A 21533-nucleotide genomic window follows, 5' to 3' on the forward strand; every position below is an offset into this window, starting at 1 on the left:
AGTGATCTAGATTTGACCTAAATTCTGTAACTTCTCTGTTTACCCATGCATGAGTGTACTAAGCTACAGAAAAGTGCAGGTACATACAAAACAAAACATGTAATTGGATACTGCTGTTCTCCTTGACTTAACCAAGACAAAAGTAAAAGAATACTTAGAAAATAGAAGATTATTTATGAAGTTCACTCCTGCAAGAAACTGTGCTGAAGAGAGGGGAAGGTTAGTTAGAGGAGAAAAAACAGAAGCAACTTCATGCAGTCAGTGGTCATGGCTGGAAGAAAAAAAAAAGTGTTAAATATTGCCAATATTGACTATAAATTTACAAGTTATATTAGTGAAATCTGTACCTTGGTATGAACCAAAAATGGTAGTAGCCAAGAGGCTACAACTCTGCAAGCCTGTAAACCACTGAGAGGATTTTAAACAAATCTCTCCAAAATCAACAGGTCTCCTTCTTTTAGGGCATTTGGAACAAGTATTTATTAAATGACTCGTTTATTCTAAATGTTAGTACACCTTGGCTGAACGCTGATCTGTGCAACAACTTGGTATCATTTCACTGGCTATTGCCAAATCTGCTATGCAACTGATTATTTTTGTTAATAATTGTTGCAAAACGTATTCTCAGATCGTGAACATTAGAAAACTACTAACAGAACACTCATCTGAGTAATGGGACAACAGACAAATTTGAATTATTTTCCCCTTTGACAACCTGTTCGAACAAAACGGAGGAGGAAAAAAGGAAGGATAATTACATGAGAAGTGGCAGCAGTGTTGGTTAAGGTGGTGCCATCTGACACAGCAGACATCTGGCTCAAGGTTGGGGAAGGTGTTTCAGAGCAGTCAGTAGTATCATAGCTACAAGTCTGTAGCTCATCTAAAATGGCTGTGGAGGACTCACTCACTGTGCGGGAGGAGCACTCGCTCATGGCAGAGTCTGTGCTTACAGAGGCTGTTTCGTTCCTGTGGATAATACTTTCAGAAGCTAGGAATGGGCATTTATATGAAAAATGTGAAAGGGATGGGGTTTTATAAAAGCGTGAAGGCAAAAAATCATCAAGCGTTGGCAAAGAATATGGTACTAGATGGGTGCCACTGTCTGGTGAGAAAGAGGCTCTGTTAACTGGTACCACAGGAGGAGGAAGAGGCAGTGGAGAAGCTTCTGCTGCTGTTTGTCTGTGTGTCTGTGAAGCATTTACCTCCATCACAGGGGCAGTTACTGTCTGGTTTCCAAGCTGAGTTTTGAAGGAAAAAATAAGAAAAGAAAACAGATTACTAAATGAATAAAACTTTTCCCTTTGCCTCTTGCTGTCTGTAGGAGAATTACAAAAGCGTAAGTTTTTTTCAGCAGCCTTAGGAAGTTCACATTCACATGGATTAGGAAAGAAATCAACCACAGTCTACAATAAAGCAGGAAAACATGAAGGAAAGGAACACATCAAATACTACTGGAAGCAATGCCAGAAACCATAGTGCGCTGGGGATGAATATTCATAACATGGTTCCATATAGTGAACGATCTCAGTTGAGGACTGAGGAGGTTCACGCTATTTTATACTTTACATAAATATGAGGCTAGTGAATGCCATCTGTTCATTTTGTTTGTAACAGGAAAAAGGGATTTGCAAGACTGATCTCCAGAAACATTGCCCTTTTTTCCTGAAAGAACAGGTATCATTTTGAGATGAACTCTAATGTACAGGTTAGCAAGACTAAGCTAAATGGAAACCCTAGAATTGAATGTTCACATGAGCTGCAAACAATCGATTACAGAGTTTTTTAGCCTTTTATGACTGAATATATCTTCTCCACTGCCTCACTGATTAAAAAAAGTTCGGATGGCCTTAGAATTTCAAGCACCCTGGAAGCACCCTGCCAGCCTACCGGATAACAACATAAGGACAGCAGCCTTTTCGACATCAGAGCACACAAGGATTATTAGGGTACCTGGTTTAAATGTGAGGAAGAAAAAGCACTGGGAACAGAAGAACAGGACAGGGATGTTTTAGTACTGAAACAAAACACACTGGTTGGCTTCAGCATCATTCGGTAAGAGAACATCCTCACGAGAGTACTACTAAAAACTTGCCACATAATCCATGAGCTTTTTATCTTCTCACATTTCAAATCAGATGTGGGACAGTGGGCTTGAGCTAGTCTTGTATCCACAACTTCTTTTTGAATTAAAGATGCATGAAAAGCATATTGGCATCCAATGGTTGTTAAACAGCTGTATAAATCCTTCTATATTGTCTGTCAGCCACAAGCTTTCCATCAAGTTCTCAAGTATGTCAAAATACTAACTACTTCAGCACTAATGGTTTCACTTCTGATAGAGCTGAGGAACCCCTGAATAGCTTCAGGAAAAGAATACTCAGGATTTTGAATTTACATAAAACAGAGGACAGTAAGGTATAATATGGAGGAATTGCTACTTAAAGAAATCAATGTTTATTCAAAGGTATCACATTGTTATTGATGATACCACGCTTATTTCCTATGTTTTGGAGCATGCAAATATCTTTAATCTTTTGAAAATGTTTTAATCTAACAGATTAAAATGCCATTTTGGCATTTTAATCCACAATCTGAAAATATCTTTTAAAGCCCTTATAGAAGACTTGGAACACAACCCAGACTGTAATGCTTCTTAGAGGTCATTGGTGGCCCAGCTCCATAATTCTTGCTGAGATCAACTGGAATTTACACAAATAGCCTTAATGAGGTAAGATCATCTGTAGGAATAAACATTTGAGAAAGAATCTTAAGCAAGTGAACAGATATCCATCACTTCTTCCAAATGGTTTGAAAAGACTGTTGGGCATTACTGGACCTATGGAGTACATTAAAATAGCCAGAAGCTACTGTTAAAAATCAGTAGTTATAGCAGTAAGAACAGTTTAAAGTTGAAATCTTTAGTTGAAATCTGAGCAATGTTTCAAATCTGCAGTTCAAAAAAGAAAAGGCAGAAAGGCAGCTTTTCATAAAGTCCAAAGAGATTACTTCAAATTCAGAAAACTGATTAAGTGGGTGTACGATTGTAAAAGGACATTTGAGTTTTACTGATAACTAATTTGTCAATGGAAACTTCAAAAGAACAACGGAATACTATTAAAATAAATTAATGAAAAGAAATCACATGCAGAGCCTAAACAGCTGGTTATATAGCATAACATATTAGGGGGCTTAAGATGCATGCATTTATGTACATACATAAAAATGGTAAGGTAATGGTGCACAACTTTTCAAGCTCACAGTTAGATATCTAATGGGAATACAGAACTATCATTCATGCTCAATTTCATTATTCAAGCCACAATGCCAGACCCTCAGGAAAAGACACGAACCAGGAGGTAATGTAATTAGGAGGCAGAACCAATATGAAGCTCTGAAGTCCTTGAGACCAGATATCTTCTCAGGAGCCACAGAAGTAGACAGACATGTCTGAGCTAAAACATCTAAATCCATTTCTACATTGTTAGGGTAACAGGTAACTCTGGAGACTCAAGAAAATTAGTAAGCCTTCTGGATTCAAACTGAGATGACTGCCTGCATGCCTGAGAAAAGGACGGACAGACAAAACAAGAAAGGACATTCAGGGTGCATCCAGAGAGGAAATGAAATTGGATTCCCCCAAAATTAAATACAATCTGTTTGGTAAACGGTAGCTGATTTCACCAAGCCAGATTCTTAAAAAGAATGTAACGTTATCATCCTTACAATGCGGGTAGAAGGAATGCAGCAATTCCAGATACTGATTCCCCACATGAAGTTTCGCAGCTTTGCAAAGTAAAACTTTAGTATTCTGGCTCGTGCAGCCTTTACCCCGTGGTAGTGTGAGTGTTTGAAATGGTGACTGAAACAAACATTTTTGAAAACAGATTAAACTATTAAAAACAATGGATCTCTCTCAACATGAGTTTTGGTAAACTCTAAATAACAGGAACATCTGACTACTACTAATCCGTATTTTTCATCACTGTGAAAAACATGCAAAGGACCAGGCTGAATGCATTCAGAAACATCTTTAAATACTGGTTCCATTCAGTGTGCTTCAGAATAGGTTTGTTATTGTCACAGTCCAAGAAACGTTAGCAGAAGTCAGGCAGATTAACTGCCAAACAAGTATTTCATCAATCAGAATGATGAAAAATAACTTAAACTGCATAATTATCTTGGGGCTGTGGAGCGGATAGATACAGTTTCACTACTGACACTTGAGAGAGGGAAATAAATATCAGCACAGTCTTCTGAGTGATTTGAAGTTCTCAAGTAAGGCTTTTTGCTGTTCCTTAGAAATGTTCACCTTCCATAGGAAAGTAAAACGTCAGGCCTGAAGCAGAGTATCCACCCAGTTCACATGAACTAGACAGATGACCCTAGTATTGGTTTTAAACCAGTCACCTATCATTTTAACGTAAGATCTGTGGAGTGGTGCAAGGTTACTAATAACACCAAAGTGCTGGCCTTGCTTCAACAGTCCACACACATGAGGAGATTCAAAGGCAGGTGAATAAATTCATTCTGTTAATACATAAGCAAAGTTTAGTAGACAACATTCAAATTACACCCACACGCTTACACAAATGGGTAAAAATACCTCTTATTTTTCATTGCTGTAAGCTGATATCAAAATTTCCAAATTGATGCTGCAAGTTATATTCCTATGTGCATTTTTATTAACCTCATATTCTAAATTCAATACAGGGAGGTGGTTCAGCACCCATGCAAAACCACACCAGTGATACAGAAACTAAAATGAAAATTACGTGCTCAGTTTTCTTGACTTGCTGCCTGTCCCCAAAACGTTGAAACCTGTCTGCTCTGCTTTCTGCACTACGCAGTACATTGTCAATACATAACAACAGTAATGGCCGTATTACACAAATCCATTTAGAAACTGTTTTTTGAATTTCAGGCTCATCCTCCTAGACTGGCGTGCCTACAGCTAAGGCTGGCAAAAGACACATCCAGCGTAATAGCCTTTGTTCCTCCATGACACCAGCATTAAACCAGGTATTCATTCATCTATGGAATTCAAGCAAGGTTTTGCAGCCTCAGTTTTAGAGAGCGGTATCCAGAACAAGATGACACTGATGAACCAGGAACAAAACAAAGGCTAAAAATGACAGGTGTTTATTTCAGAAAATGCAGCTCAGAATTCTTCATCAGTTTGGAACTTCTGTGTATAAGAAATTTGGACAACAACATTTATCTCCAGTCTCATGCTAACAAATACTAATTTCTCTGTTCATATAGATTAGGGTATTTCCCTTGTTTGCAGCACGCTACAGAGTAGCGGCATCTCTCAAGACAGTAGCAATGTAAAAGCCCAATCTTAAGTAACTTGAATGCTTCTCTTTTTATGTATGCCTTTAGGGGGTTTACCCCTTCTGAGTAGGAGCGTTTACAAAAATGCCACTCGGTGAGTCAGATCACACTTCTGTTTGCTCCTAAAGTTCCAGCAGATGAGCTCTAAAATGAAGTACAAATAGGAGCACAATCATGACAAGATACATTCCAGAATACTGCAAAGTTGTTGCACATGAACCTCCTGGACCATATGGGACCATATTGGCTATCTCTTTTGTTACACTCAGCTGTATTTTTCCATACCTTTGTGGCTTCACATAAATGCACATGTACTAAATACACAGAGACACCCACACACATGAACAGTATTTAATCTGCTCTGTATTTCTTATGTACTACCTCTTAAGAAGTGATAATTAGCCACTCCCATCTCATCCCCTTCCAAATACATAAACCCAGTTGCAGAGGCAGAGTTCTTTGTTTTTGCAGTGCCTTTCTGGATGCATTTCTTGAGAGTTTCTATGGCAGCTCTAAACACTGCTGCTGGGCCTAATCTATAGTCTGAAAGCATCACTAGAGGATTTAGTCTAACAAGGAGCAATTCTGAGTCGACAGCCTATGATCAGTATACACACGAATGCTTTAACTGCTGGGCAAAGTCCTGTAGAGCTCCCAAAACTAAAGCCATTTTTAAAATTAGAGCACTATCACCCATACACGCTAAAGCTGATTTGCCTGTGAGAGAAAAATTGTGAACCTTATAAATACCGTGAGATACAGAGCTAAAGGGGATCACAATTGTTGGCATCGGCTGAAAGACATCTAAGATTTTCACCACAGATCTCAACTAGAAATCTGTTTAGATATGTGGCTACATCCTCTATTTCTAACGCTGGCCCAAAGCATCTTGGCTTTGGACCTACCTGATGCAGAAGTTTACAACACCTCTCGCGTTGGTTTGTGCTCTAGTTTTATGTATATTATTTTAACACAGAACTAGCAAAACACGTTAGCTCCATTGCTTGCCTGTGATGCCAGACATACCTCCTCATACTCATGTTTAGAAATATTTTCCACCATCAACATTAGGGAGAACGTCAGCTGAATTTGGCAGGCAATAGATCAACAAATGGATGCGGCTTGAAAAGCTGACTACGTTCCAAATGACCCCTGTAATCAGCTCAAACTTTTATCGTTTTATTCAAAGAACTGCAGCTGACATATTTCCAACCTTTCTCCCTACATAACAAAACCAAGGAGAAAGCAGAAAAATAAATTTGCAGAACTGTCAGATCAGGCGTAACTACTACTTCATTCCGACTTTTTTGTCACTTCATCACGAGACTAAAAGAGATTCTAAAAATAAAAAAAAGTAAAAATTGTCTTTTAAATTTCTAAGAAAAAATAGCTAGAAAATAAGTTTTTATTGGTCATTTAGAGTCTGAATAAATATCATTTTGGATGTTAAAAAAGGTGTTTTCCCTAATATTTGCTAGCTGTAATACAAGGACTTTCTGCTTCAGAGACTTATTTATTTGAGCATATATGATGCACCATACTGTGAACAGGATGAACTACTATTTAAATGAAAAGAAAATATATTAAGCCGTAACTTGTATTAGCAACATTTACGACTGTTCTGCTGTCTGACAGCATCCTTCAGTGCCTGTATTTAAAATGTTTGCAAGTCTGCCTCCTCTAATCTTTGCACTTTGCTATCCCATCCACCAAAAAGTTTTTGCTCAGCCTTCATTTCTGCTTCTGACATTATTTCTTCACTGTTGCTTTCACTGGAACTAACTCGTTGCTTTTGACAAAAATTACCGAGTAGTGAACTGGCTCTTCTCACGTATAAAGCAACTTATTTTCTCAAGCGACTCATGCAATAGTAATAGAAGTGCTTATGATGGCACTTTTATCTCTACTCTTGAGAAGCACAAATGTGATTGTAATTCTTTCTTATGTGCTCCCATTAGTTAACAGAGTGAAGTCAAAAGGCGTATTGCACATTGTTGCCATATAATTTCATAGCATTTTGTTTGCTTAAATTTTAATTTTAATTTTTGGAAGAGTTTAATTTTTGGGGGAGTTTTTGGAGGAGTTTAATTTTTTAGGAAACTTATTAAAACTTGTGGTAATACTCTGCTGCTAATGCAGATGCTTGTGGCTTCAAGAGTAAAGATCCGATTGAATGTGACACTCAAGGAACTACAGTCTGTCAATGGTAACAACTAGATATGGACTACATCTGCAGGTGTGTTGCTACTGACAAATACAGACTGTCAGAGGACTTTAGATTTGCAAGATGGTACCATATGTACATCAGGACAGATCCCCTGATTTGAGTGGAATTAGATGAACTCATATATGCTGTGATGGGATCCTGACTCAGACAAAGCTTTGAGGCAGGTATGCCTAGACCCATTTCCAACTGAAGGGCTTTCAAATTCAGATAAGCTGCTTTGGTATTTAAATAATTCTCTTTTAAACAGAACATTTTAAAATGACTAGGTAAGGCAGAGTAGAAATGACAATTTCTACTCTGAAATTTATTTAGAGCTCTTCTTTTGCTCAGTGTGTACTTGTAGGTCTGTCACTGATCCCAGGCTTATTTCATCTAATTCAGTAACTTTCTAATCGGCAATAAACCCTATTCAGATTCTTCTGGTCCCTAAGAAGCTCCCTCTATCCCCCCTAAGACCTAGCTGCCTTCTCTCTGGTTCACATTGTAGTCTTTCAGTATGAGCAGCACCTCCCCAGTTGTTTCATATGACTCTTGTCTACCACAGCCAGCAATATCTGGAGTTTTTTTTCACCTTGAACATGTTCAAGAACTGCTCACCAAAAATGTTACTATCCCTTCCCTCCATCAGATTCCTTCTGGTCTAGCTACTTTGAGAGCAACAGGACCAATAATACACAAATAATAAAAAAGGGATGTTATCATGATGGTCCACAGGTTTTAAATAGAAACTTATCTCTACTTTAGATTTGATGAGGGTTGTGGAATTTTTTTTCCAATATACACCTGGACATCTCAGAAATGTTTTAGAAACTTGTATCTTTAAAGTAATTAATAACAGTAAACAAGAACTGCAGAAACACTTTCCCACCATTTGCATCACTGGTGCACAGCAAAACGCGTGCGTCAGACAAAAATCTTGGCCTTGCTCTCACAAGTATATTTTAAAGTAGACCAAGGCTATCTGACATGCACACACAAGTTATATTCCTACTCTTATTATTTGCTATGATACTTGACAGCATCTCTTAAAACAAAAAATATACAGTCCCTTCTGTGAGACCCCTGGCATATCTCCTACTCTGTTTGATTGATACTTTCATTTCTCCTAGATCAGATCAGCATGCATGCTTAAGAAAGAATTTTCACAATAGGCACAATGTACATGTCCTATAGGGTACACAGAGAGGGACAGATGAAACAACATGTTGTGATGCTTGAAATAAAGGTGGTTGAACTCAAAAGATTGCATCCAACCTATTTTCTTTAGAAAGGCTATCACACACGGCATAGAGAAGACAGTGGTGACTAGCCTTGCGGCATGCACAAACTTGACTTAGAAAATGTTTTTTGGTGGGCCTAGCAAATTGGCAGAGCTGCATTTGTAGAAAAAAACCCAAACCTTTTCTGCATGTAATCCTTCCAGGCCTTATGGCAGCATAATATGCAGTCCCTAGAAGGACCATTTAAACAGATGCATCACCTACGACTCACCAATTACCTATCGTGCATCTACACTCTACAAAATGCTCACAGAGAAACAAGGAAGCCCACCTTCCAGCTCAGACAGGTTGAAATCTCTCTCTCTCTCTCTCTTTTTTTTTTTTTTTTTTTTAAGCAATATCTCTCCAAAAACTTCAGGTTTTGTACAGTTCTGTTTTGATCCAACAGGTAGTTTTACCCAGAAAACACAAGGTCTAACTTTAATCATGTAAGCATAACTAAACAGAGAGTTAAATGATTCATGAATGATCTAAAATAAAAGATGGAAAAGTTAAATATACCACACGGCATTCTGCAGCCTGTGCAGAAGGAAGAACTGCAGACTTTTGTCCCAAATCCTTTGAAGGCATCTTTGAAGTGTCTGGAGAAATACTAGGTGGATGTTCTTGGTTTTCAGGCTCTGCTTTACTGTCAGGGATGGGAGCTATCTGAATGGAAAGAGATGCTGTGTGTATCTCAGGCACAGGGTTATAGGCAGGTGAAACAGGCCTTTGTGGAAATACTGGCACTTCAACAGGCTTGAGCTGTTGCTGTGTATTACAATGAACACTACTTGCTGGGTCTTGTGTCCGGGTTAATTTCAAGGTAGATATCCTACGCTTTTGAGACTGTTGTCTGTGGCCTTGACAGAGAGTAGCACTAATGCCAGCTACCGTGCTCGTGCCCACGCTGGAGATTGAGGCCAGTGGTTTAGTGATTTTTTGTGCATAGGACACACTTGTGTTAGATATTTGAGAAGACATTGTCTTCTGGACAGACTCGTCGTTAGTACAGTAGGCAGTATCTGTGGGAAGGTGTTTAGTTGGCCCAGTTGTTACTGCCTGGAGATTAATTCTGTCCTTTTTGTGATTAGTTATTCCCACTCTCTGAAAACTTTCTTTTCTAGGGGGTGGCAGAGGTGCCTTATTTGCCAAAAGCATCCACACACAGAGCAAAATAACATTGAAGAAGAAACAGAAAGAAAGCAAATGTTAGCAGGAAATAGAACTCAAGATGGACTTTTATCTTCAAAAAAAGGAATTAAGGCCTCATCCCAACATTGCTCAATTCAATCAAACTGTTCAGGTTCCTGACACTGTGTACAGTGTTGTACAGCTTGTGTTTTGAAAACCAGACATTCCACTTGCTCACAGAAAAGAGTGAACTGCGATCAGAAAGGAGCCCACAATGGTCTGGTCTTATCTTTTTTTTAAATAGTTATTACTGAATGAGAGTTATTACTGCGAAATTGTCCAGATATGTGTAAATCATTTCTAAAATTACTCCATGATCTCAGTTGACAAGCTATTATTCACAGTTCACACACGTATACGTAAACAATCTTTTAAAACTTCTGAATTAAAATAGTAACAGGAGAAGTATAACATTGAAATTTTAATCTTTTTTTGACAGATAAAAAAGATTTTAACTTAGAAACATACTTATGTGCTGTAATTGTATTGTTCTGCAAAACAGGCAGAAACATTATCTACCTTAAAATTAATATACCTTTTTCCTCAGATATTGTTTTGATGACAGATGCACTTCTCTGGAGTGCAAAATATTAATAAATACTCTTTGATGTCTAGAAACACTCCTAGAAGACTTTATTTGTGTACGACCTACTTTCTTCAGCTGGCCATCTTGCTCTTTGAAAGCAATTTGTATTCATTAACCTGCTGACATGCACCCTGGGCAGAGTATAATTTATCTGCAGTAAAACAGTTCTTAACAACCCATATCAACAGGTGATTTGCACTGCCTAGAAGGCATCAGGATGATGTTCTATAGGGGTACCCCATTGTGTATATGATATTTCCCAAAATTAACCCACACACAAAATACCAAAGCATGAAATTTGGAGTGTTCAGGTTACCTGAGTTGGTGATTTTTTATCCTGTAGGTATGGACGCACACTCCTAAAACCTTTTGCGGTAAGAGATGAACTGCTAGCGTCTCCATTCAGTGTCTCTCTATTTCCATCATTATATGATCTCCAAGCTTTTGCAAAGAAAAAAGAATCAAGTCAATTTTTGTGATTAGTAGATCTATATATTACTATCATCAAAAGCAACCCAACTATTAAAATTAACTGTAGAAACATTTAGCTATTACACAACCAACATTGCTGCTTATATTGTCAAGGAAGTTATGAGAACAGGCCTAAAGTTGCTACTTCTATCTTTAAAATTATGAAAACTCAAGGATTGTCAATGCTATTAGCAGCAGTCTGAATGCTCTCCATAACACTCACGCATATAAGAATTTTAAGCCTTAAGGTCCCCTTTTGAGATTTTGTTGTTTCAGCCCTTGTATAAAGCAGGGTAAAGTACTTTCACAGTTATGTCATAGATTTTGAAAAATATCCCAGCTCACGTAAAGCTATCTGGTCGCAGCAATTTCACGACAATACCTGATTAATTGTTCCAATAATTTTGTATCTTATTTCCAAATCTGAACAACACTTCCACTTTCCAGCAAATCAACCATATTTTATCTTCATCATCTAAGATGAAGAGCCCTCAAGATATTGTCCAGATATATAGAGGAAAATACTATCCTGCCTTGGCAAGTTACAGATTTGAAGACAAAATAGTGAAAAATGGTGGGAAAAGAAACACATATGAGAGCAGGCTGCTCACTCGGGTGGGTAGAACATGCATTCCTGAGTGAAAGACTAAACATGACACAGCAAGTGCCACTGAAGGTAAAGGTGGCAAACCTGCAGTCTATTTCCTCCTATAAAATTCACTTTCTGACAATATGCTACTGCGTTACAGGAAATGCTGCTTCTCAAATAAGACCACCTGAATTTGAGGTCTTAAGCACCTGCAATTATTACTACAAATTTAATGGCACTGTCCTTAAAGAGTGAAGATGCATGAAGGAATGAAATCAAATAAACAGAAGTTTATCATAATTTATCCACTTACAAAACAATTACATTAGTATTATATTGATGCATAAAGAACAGTCTTTTATTTACCTGAATCTGGAGACTGAGATTCAGACCCTAAAAAAGAAACATCCAATATTAATTTGTGTTAGAAATAAAATCATCAATGAAAAGGGTGACAACATTTTCAACCATGGAACTACACATTGCATCTAGTTCTGAGTTCCTTGCTCATGAATACTTTGTGGTGACTTAACACGGAGCTAGAATCACAGGGTCAATTCCATAGTGTATATTTACAACAGTAGAGCAATTTGACCCAGTATTTGGTGATCTGAGTGATGAAACATGCTTAATTTATCGTTCTTTTGCGATGACTCTGCAGATAAAGTATCAAATTTAATCTCATTAGAGTGATCTAGTGAATATGTTAATATCACATGGGGAAAACTGGAAAACTGGTCCATATTGTGTCATCAAGTAATTTTTTTTTTTTTTTTAATAATTAAACCGTTGATCCAAGCAGTAACTAATCACTGTGAATTGTGTGCTTATTAAAAATTAGGTGGGCTATAGGGACCCTACTGGGACTTATACCTACAGACGTATACATACATACAGACACCGATATATATGCATATATTTTTACAGACTGCAGTAGATATGGTTACCAAGAAAATCTACCTATGAAACCAAAGAGTATCAGTGACACTTTGCAATGGTGCTATGGAGGGAAAAAAAAAAAACTATATTCCCCCCCAACTCTAGCTGTCTATACAGAAGCATGCATAGAAGGATGTCTTTCAAGTGCATCATCACTCAGTTTGCTGCATATTAAGGCCTAACATCTTTCAGAAGCCATTTTAAAGGCACTAGTGTAGTTGCAGCTGTAAAAATTAATCTTGTATGTGAAACGGTACTTGTCACAGTCTCCAAACATCCAGTTTTTAAAATGAAGACAAATCCTCTCTTACTAGTAAATTTCTTCTGATGACACAGTTTGAAAAAGACTATAAAATATATAGGATTTTTATGTTCAGCTTCCCTTCTGTTACCTAAATATGCCTCAGAATATTATGGCATAGGTAATTAGCATTTATTGAGCAATTAAGTTCTGCAGAAGGTTACAGTGAGCCAAGAGCTACTGTTATTTAATCACTGCAATCTCATGGAGCCAATAAGTAATATTTGCTGTTTTCTTATACTAAATGCTGTGATTTACTGCCATCTTAAATCTAGATATCAGCAAAATATCATTCCTTTAAGATCAGCCGGAAAAGCTTAATTCAAACCAAGAAGGATGCCTACAGATTCTGAGGAGCGCCCCACCACTGATCCATAGGCCTTCTTCACCAGTCCAAAGCAAAAGATAGAACCTGTCTGACAAACACACTACCACCATAGAATAGATTTGAACTTCTGTTTAAAAAAAAATTTTGTTTTTTAAGATTTCTTATCTATATATACTTTTTTAAAAAATAAAAGAACCTTAAATTACAAAAGTTCTAAACAAACTTAAGATCATTCTAAACAAACACTAATCTAATCTATTCATATAATAGTCCTAAAAGCACTTGTTATCACTACTTGTAAGTGCAAAAAATCAAAACACTAAGAGGCTTGCACCATATGCTAAAATGGTAAAAATTTGTGACAAGAGTTGCTATGAAACAGAAATCCAATGTTTTCTAAAGTTTATATACACAGTAATCCCAATGACTCTTCTACTATCCTTACTTGCATAGAGTGGCAAACAAATTTTTAATCTGTTCTATAAATTCCAACAGAATGCTTACTCCTGTGGATCAGTCTTATATGTGAAGAGTTCTACAAAACAAAGACTTTATTTTGCAACTATTTTTCAACTCATTCTTCATTCATCTTCCCATATTGTTTGGTGCAAACGCATAATGTTTGGATTAGTGCAGCCAGAGAGAAACTAAGACCACGCTTTTCGGTGCACTGAAGAACTAAGTAACAGACCTATGAGCAGAACAGAAAATTTGGTTACCCTTCGTCTTGCAGAACAGCATTACAGAAATACATAACAGTACGGAAAGTCATTCAGGAGTAGTATACCACTGGTTAGTTGTTATACCTGAGGCCAACAGGTTTGGAGAACTTTGAACTCTCTTCACAGCTGTTAATGTGACAGACATGGCAGCACGTTTGCGAGCACACCCACCGCTATCTGGAAGCACAAAACAATACAAACACCAGCCCCAGACAGAGGGAGCAAGCACATGCAACATATCACAGTGTGAGATATGCCATATGTACATGTAAATAAACATGCAGTTAGGGAACTGCTGTAGGTACATGTAAATTTGCAAAATTCACAGATTAGCAGAATACAAAAACTTTCACAAGCTTTAAACCCAATAAACCCCACAGAAAATGAGTAAATATTTGATACTTAATCCACTGGGGAAATACATACATTCCGGTGCCTGCAAGACTGTTTATTTGCAGCTAATTACTCAGAACAAACAATTAATCAAGATGAAGGATTACGCATTCCAGAGTAATATTAATCAGTAATCTGCAAGTCATTTCACTGTATGCATTAGAAAGATACCATTCATAAATTAAGCGTATGTTTTAGTAGCTGACAGATTGCTTTTGTACCTTTCCTTGGACCCTAAAGAAACAAAATTACTAAGAACGGTACGTGCTTTTTTGGTTTGGCGGAATATCCTTGCTCTCCCTGCCCTTCTTTTTTATCTAATGGAAAATAAACACCTGTAAGTCTGGAACCCCATAACATCCTGAGGAAATAATTAGAAATCGAAATCTAAAATCACTGAAAAAACTAGTAACTTACAGAACATTCCTCCACAGCACGTGCAGCTTTCACGTCTCTCTACTTGACTGACTCTGCACTCCTTCACTTGGAGTTGACATTCTGTCTTTAATGGCACTTGATCTTTGTCACTATTAGCGGGTAGCTTTCCCAAGATTTCCCTTTCTAGCAACTTCATTATAGTTGCAAATGCATGTTAACAAATATTCTTCCTGAGTATGTTTAACTAGAATATTTTTCCACTCTTCAGTATAAGAATCATAACTTTAATTTTCATATTCAATATTGCTGGAATTTCATGTAGGCCACCACTTAAGTCAAGGAGAATTACAACTATCATAGTGGCCCTTACAGTTTTTAGACCTGTGTTCTACAGAACATAGTTTTAGGAATATGAAGTTTTATAAAATTATACTTAAGGAAGGCCTGTTACTATTAGTTATTTGAGCCACAGGGACATCTTTAACCCACATCTCCAAAAGGAGTCAGCCCCTGGTATCTCTTGCTCATTCTAATACTCCCCTGAAACAGCAGGGTTCCCAGCCACAGTTCTTGTGGGATGTGCATTAAATAGTTGTTGATGTTGACAAATATCTGAGTCACCGTCCCAAGCGTAAGTGGTTCTAAAATCACTGCCAATTCTTAGTTGTGATGCAAAAGGCTGAGTGATTTCTGTCACTAATCTAAAGCAATACTTTACCTGGAATTAATCATTGGTATGGAACATGTGAAGCAAAGGCAACTGTTACCAAATCTGTACGTTTGTTTTATTTTGCTTACATAAATATCGCATAGCAATGGTAATTAAAATCACATTTTCCATTCTTGTATTTTTCTCTCTACTGACACAAAACAGCAGTAATTCCAGGGAGATTTGATGATTTGTTGATATTTTGTTTTCCTTCTTACCCAAATGTCGCCAGACTTGGACAGCATACTTTGATTAATACAAGCTACCAGACACACAATTTTGTTATGCTGACACATATTTTGGCCAAATAAAGTTATACTTTATTTGTATTTTCCAAGAACTACCTTCCTGAATTTCAGAACAGAAAAATCAAGGTGGCAGGAAAGCAGGCATAAGTAGAGAATCATGGCAAAGAAAAAACCCGGTGTTACTAATATCGATCCAAAATTAGGTGCGCCTTACGAAGGAATCTTGTAGAAGAATGAATCCAACACAAATATTCCATCATTGTAACTTCAAAAAATTCTGCTTCAAATTAATTTCTGATGTAACATAACTGAGTCAGAGAGCTTTATGCTTTGTGGACCCCTTATCTAGCAAAGTGTTTGACATGGCTTCATACAGGTAAGTAAAACAGACATTGCAATTTACTGCATATGAATACACATAGAACATTTACGGCTATGCGTAGAAGCCCATACACAAGCCTGTACCTGCAGTAACGTTCTCAATAACAATCTGAACAAACAGTAACGAAAGGGAGTAAACTAGCACCGAACTGAGACATAAGTGCACAAGCACACCATTTAGAGTGGTGCAAAATACCTAATAAAATACAAAGGCATGTGTGCGCAAGTATTTGCATATCTGGACACTGTCTTCCAATCTTGGTTCAAGCCATGCTCCCATTAAATCAAGGGGTATCGTGTCTGAATGAGGATCAGAAGAATCTGTGGGCTACTTCAGAACAGCCAGTTTTCAAACTTCTCTGCCCTTCTCTGCCTGTTCTTAAACAGCTGAACTTCAGAAGGCTTACTCCAGTCTGTATTCCTTTTTCACTGCTCCATCAAATTTTCAGCAAATACTAATAACACAATACTAAATACTAACACTAAAGACAGAAAGGGAGGTCAAATTAAGGATTACCTTCTCATTTCATTTTCAAACTATTAACAATTAATATTACGCAACCGTTACTACAAGCAAATGAGGATTTGCAAGACTTTAACCCATACAAAATGCTTGCAGGTATTTTAAAAATGTGATATGTGTGCCCATGCGCATGCATATACACACATACTTCTGTTCACACCCTCTGTCCTTTTTACACCTCGTTTTAGATAATGGATTATTCAGAGATGAGAGTAACGTCTTCCTAGGTATTGTTTTAACATTTAAACAAAGGAGACCTCAATCAGTTAAGGTTTGCGTGCAATAATGCTATAGGAAGCTAGGCAATAATTCACAATCAAAACAGCTGCTTAAAACACACATCTGGCTCAAAACAGGACCTACTATGATACGTATCTAGATATTCTTTTGCAAACCCTATATACTCCAATCAAACCAGGGAAAGACAAACAAGCATACTTAGCAGGTATTGCAAAAGAGAAGGGAGAAAGGAGGGGTAAGAATTATCAGAGGATATATCTTTCTGCCAGTACTTTGCAAAGACAAGACCATATTGGGACAAGCTTCCTTTCCTGAATGCTAGATTAATGGAGCAAATTTGTCTTTAGAGAAAGAGCAGGAAGGAACCAAGTGCCACCATAAAATAAACATTTGCTGACCGGAAAAGATACGTAAGTGGTATCAGCTTGCTCTACACCTCGAAGTATGTGCATATTTGCATATGTATTAGAACACTCTCCACAATATTGCTCTGAATGTTTTTTCTTCCTTTCATTGAGCTCACTGCTGACTCCTCTCCTACAGTCTTTTCTCCTCAGCCTTTCTCCATTCCTTACCTTTCCTCACTTGTCTCCCTCCTCCATTCATTTTGTTACTCTCTACAAGTGCTTAAACCCCTTCAACCCAAATTCACAATCCCAGCTGCTGCTCCCGCTACAAACAGCATTACCCTAAGTGAGCTGAGTTTCTGCTTGACCAATCTTTGGGGGCAGCAGCAGAGATTCCTAAGAGATTCCTTCCTCTGTGCTTGTACGGGTTTGATTACTGGTCAAGTCCTGCTCCAAATCTGAACAGAGCCAGTTCAGAACACCACCACTTTCTTTTAAGGTTTTTTTGTTTGTTTGTTTGTTTGTTTTAAAAAAAGACCATTTCAGAGAGTCAGTTAAGGCCACAGTTGGCACAGATGAAAGGATGGTGACCTTCCGCAAAGAGGTAAGCATGAGCTATCAGGGCACAGGAACCTTTTAAATAGGCTCTTAAGGCTAAAAGAAAAGGAAAACAGTACCCGAACAATGTGTGCTGATCATTATTCTGTTCACTGTACTTGTGAATGGTATCATTTTCCCCTTTTCCCTGTACCATGATTTCAAATTCCAGGTCTTTAAACCAAGGAGATTCTATCCTACTCCCTATTTGCATTCTGACTACGCAGGGGAACCCAGTATTATTCAGTTCCTTGATGCTGCTAAATTACAACAAACAATGATTTGAAAACTTTTTTTTTTGGGGGGTAGGAGAGGGCTTGAACAATCAAGCCCATATAATTTGCTTTGGTGATCTAAAAATGGCTTCACAATCAATTCAGGAACTCTGCAGGGACTTAATAATGTCTATTCTTGTCTCCCAGACAAAAATATAACAGATTAGTCCATGTGATGACTTACATTAATAAATTTAACAAACATATTTAACAAATATTTGTAGCCTTCCAGAACTGCTTACCTTTTCACCTTTGGCTGCTCTTTATGTGTTTTGTTTACTGCAAACAGCTGACTTGTTTGTCATTTTAAAATTAGATGCATTTATCAGGCATTATCTGTGTGAAACTGGCCAAAAACATTTATGGATGGATATGAAAAATCTGTTTTTGCATATAAGCTAATATCCATTTATTATTCTTCAATGCAGCTACTTCATCTCCAACATCAGCTTTGCATGCATATATATACATATATATGAGCATTATAAGCACATTTTCCCTGGGTTGTAATCTCAAGTGAACTTCACAGCTCAACTTTTCTTTGAGTTAGTTTCTCAAAATGTCTCACAAAGATAACGATGCTCATGACACAGGCAAAGGGCTTGAAGAGTTGTAGATGAAAAGACTTACGTATATTTTTAAAAATTCTTCTGCTGATTGCTTAACCAGGTTTAAAAAGGCACACATTTTATTAGACTACTATTTTTAATTATGACACCAAAAGGAAGTATGAGCCAAAGTGCCTTTGGTACTTCTTAAAACCTCCCCTTTAGCTTATATCTATTTCCTTGCCTCTGCAAATATGTTTAGTTCCCTTCAGCTGTTGAATTTTCCTCCTAACATGTAGTACGGAATTAACATCAAATGCTAAAAGACGCCTCCCATATATGGTAGAGTAATGAAAACCGAAGCTCTTCAAAACATTTTCTCTGTAGACAAAAATATCTTCGGCAGGGTTGGTCAAGACAGACTGCCAAGTCTGCAGCCACAAGGAACACTGGATTAGAGGAGGCCTCTCTAAGCAGTACATTTATATTTTCTTCTTAAAGTTGCAGATGCACCATCTACTACCTTTGCCCCTTCAACAGCTACTGGCATCAACCTAGAGTACTCATTTATCTGTAATTTGCAACACCTGGCAAACCAATAATATCTGACAAAATCCAAATTTGTCATGTACAAATCCCTGTTTTAAAGCAGCAAAACATTCACAAATTTAAAAGGACTGCTGCATTCATTTCACGTTCAAAGACAACGCACTGTAGAAAAAGAGAAGAACCATCTAGACCAGAAAAATATGGAAAACAGTTTTCACCTCAATCATTTTCTTCCTTAGTAAACTGATACTTCACCAACAGATAGGTGCAAGATGTTCACTTTTATGCTCTACTTCCTGGATTTTCTGCAGTCAGGAAGCAATCTACATCAGCAGAACTGATACGAAATACTGTATTTTCGGTCAATACCTCCTTTTAGCATAGCTGGCAATAGCCATATCTGTATCAAGCATACATAAGGAAAAAACGATGTTTTTGGATGTGTAAGTGCATAGTAGATTCAAGTTCAGCTTAAAATCATGGTATCTTTCAGTAACTGTAGAACATTTCAGGTGTGTTCAAGTCTTCAACTGGATTTTCAAGTCTCTTGTGCGATCAGAAGACTCAACAGTCCACAAAAGTCATTCAGACATAACGGTTGACTTAAAATCGTGCATCTACTTCTCTTGAGAATTTCTACCTTACATGAGAAATCTCACTACAACGTGGAACAATAAAGTCGCATTTCAGAGCTGAAGTAATACAAACTGGTAATTTAAATCTGATACTGAATCCACAGTTTTCAAAGTACAAGCTATAAGATGACATCATATTTCAACTCATAGGATTGCAATGCACCACCTAATTTTAGTCAAATGTGTGATGATTAGCTGAGTTACTTCTGAAATTACAGTTCTAAGTAAAGAGTCTTTCAGTACTACCTTAATTACCCAGACTGACATATTTATGAAAGAAGTCATCACCAAAAAATACAATAGGGCAGATTAGTATAGTATATGAATAGTATTTCAGTAAATGTAATCCTTATCAAAACTTTGTGCAGCTCCTTCCCCAACACCCCAGTTAGTGTCTGAGAGAGAGGAGAACAACCAAAACGGTGGAAAAAAACAAATTCAATCGAGATAACTTGTTTGTCCTGCTTATCATTGTATTCACAAACACAGTAGTTTCAAGTGAGCCGATATATATTTTAACTTAGTGTAAGAAATTTGTATGAGATCCTAGTCCTACTGAATTCCAGCCGTCCTCTGAGACAATGGGAAGCCAAGAAGCCTGATAAATACAGAAGTCTACATAAGGGCAAACTGTTGCATTGGAGATCCCCCTATCCCTCTAATTCCAGGGATTGAGAGCATGGCGCTGAAACACCTGAACTGGCTTCGCAGCTAGTTCAGGTCCTGCAAAACATATTCTGCTTATTTCAAGCTGTGAAGGAAGCAGCAATGTTTGTTTATACTGGTGCAGCACTGGGGTCAGTGATAAAGCCTATTAGTTTAGGGAGTACGTGTTATTTCTCTTCTTGCGCCACAGTTGATCTGCAAACTGGACAGTTCACCTACGAAGGAGGAAGAGCTGACTAACTGTAAATATACGCAAGACACGAGTGTGGCCAGGAGTCCATGAGGCTGCTTTCTAATGGCCTGTTCCCACTTGCAAAGACAGCTGCGCTATTTATTCACTTCAGTCATTCGGGATCACGTAGTAGTACCTTGTCACAGACTGCTTAGATGACTTTCTGTAGCGTACAGGACCTCATTTGGCTAATACTATGATACTATCGCAGCAGTTTGAGTGAAAATACAAATCCCTATAAATATTAAACAGTTATCCTCTTCTGATTGTGCAAGTGTAGCTAATAATATAGGCCAGTACTTGCACATCTTTTAATTTAGTGATAGTAGAGAATGGAAATAAAACATTTCAAAGCATATGGGCTTTTTCTAAAGAAAATCTGATGTTCTAACATCACTTTTTCATGGCTTTTATGTCATCACACAATATTTTTAAATAAACCACACACATACTAAACTTATACACATAATTTATATCTTAAACACAGAAAACTAAACATGCATATTTTATATAGCCATATATATCCATACATAGAAAAACATGTATGTAAATTTTATATATGGGACACAAATGCACATAAGCAGACATACTGTTAAAACATCTTGTTTAATTTAACTTCAGCGCTAACTATGAATAATTTGTTTGTGAACATTCACATAAATTTGGAACCTTTCCTGCTTATTCAACAGCATATACAAATAAAGAAAAATCTCACACAAATAGCATACCTGTATTCATTTTGACACTGGAGGATTTGCTATAAAAGTCTTCAGATTTCCTGCAGAAAACAAAACGATCTATTAATTTGCACAGGAGTATGCGGTACAAAATTGCAGGAGGATTTTTCAGAGGACTGGAGAAC

The 21533-nt window shown here is 37.4% G+C and overlaps 1 protein-coding gene across 13 annotated transcripts in view; it reads right to left on the bottom strand.

Annotated features, from left to right (window-relative positions):
• Positions 1 to 21533, bottom strand: part of SORBS2 (sorbin and SH3 domain containing 2) — a 167164-nt gene that overhangs the window by 68284 nt on the left and 77347 nt on the right. For 7 of the 13 annotated variants that reach the window (XM_068942676.1, XM_009676672.2, XM_068942680.1 and 4 more), the window contains 6 exons: positions 21400 to 21449; positions 14035 to 14127; positions 12027 to 12053; positions 10917 to 11041; positions 9343 to 9963; positions 759 to 1238 (listed from right to left, as the gene is read on the bottom strand). In XM_068942676.1, coding sequence (XP_068798777.1) covers positions 759 to 1238; positions 9343 to 9963; positions 10917 to 11041; positions 12027 to 12053; positions 14035 to 14127; positions 21400 to 21409 — 1356 coding nt within the window. In that variant the 5' untranslated portion in view covers positions 21410 to 21449. The remainder of the gene's footprint in view (positions 1 to 758; positions 1239 to 9342; positions 9964 to 10916; positions 11042 to 12026; positions 12054 to 14034; positions 14128 to 21399; positions 21450 to 21533) is intronic. The other 6 variants (XM_009676682.2, XM_009676681.2, XM_068942679.1 and 3 more) reach the window with 4 other exon arrangements.

Source organism: Struthio camelus, chromosome 4, assembly GCF_040807025.1.
Source record: "Struthio camelus isolate bStrCam1 chromosome 4, bStrCam1.hap1, whole genome shotgun sequence".
NCBI lineage: Eukaryota > Metazoa > Chordata > Aves > Struthioniformes > Struthionidae > Struthio > Struthio camelus.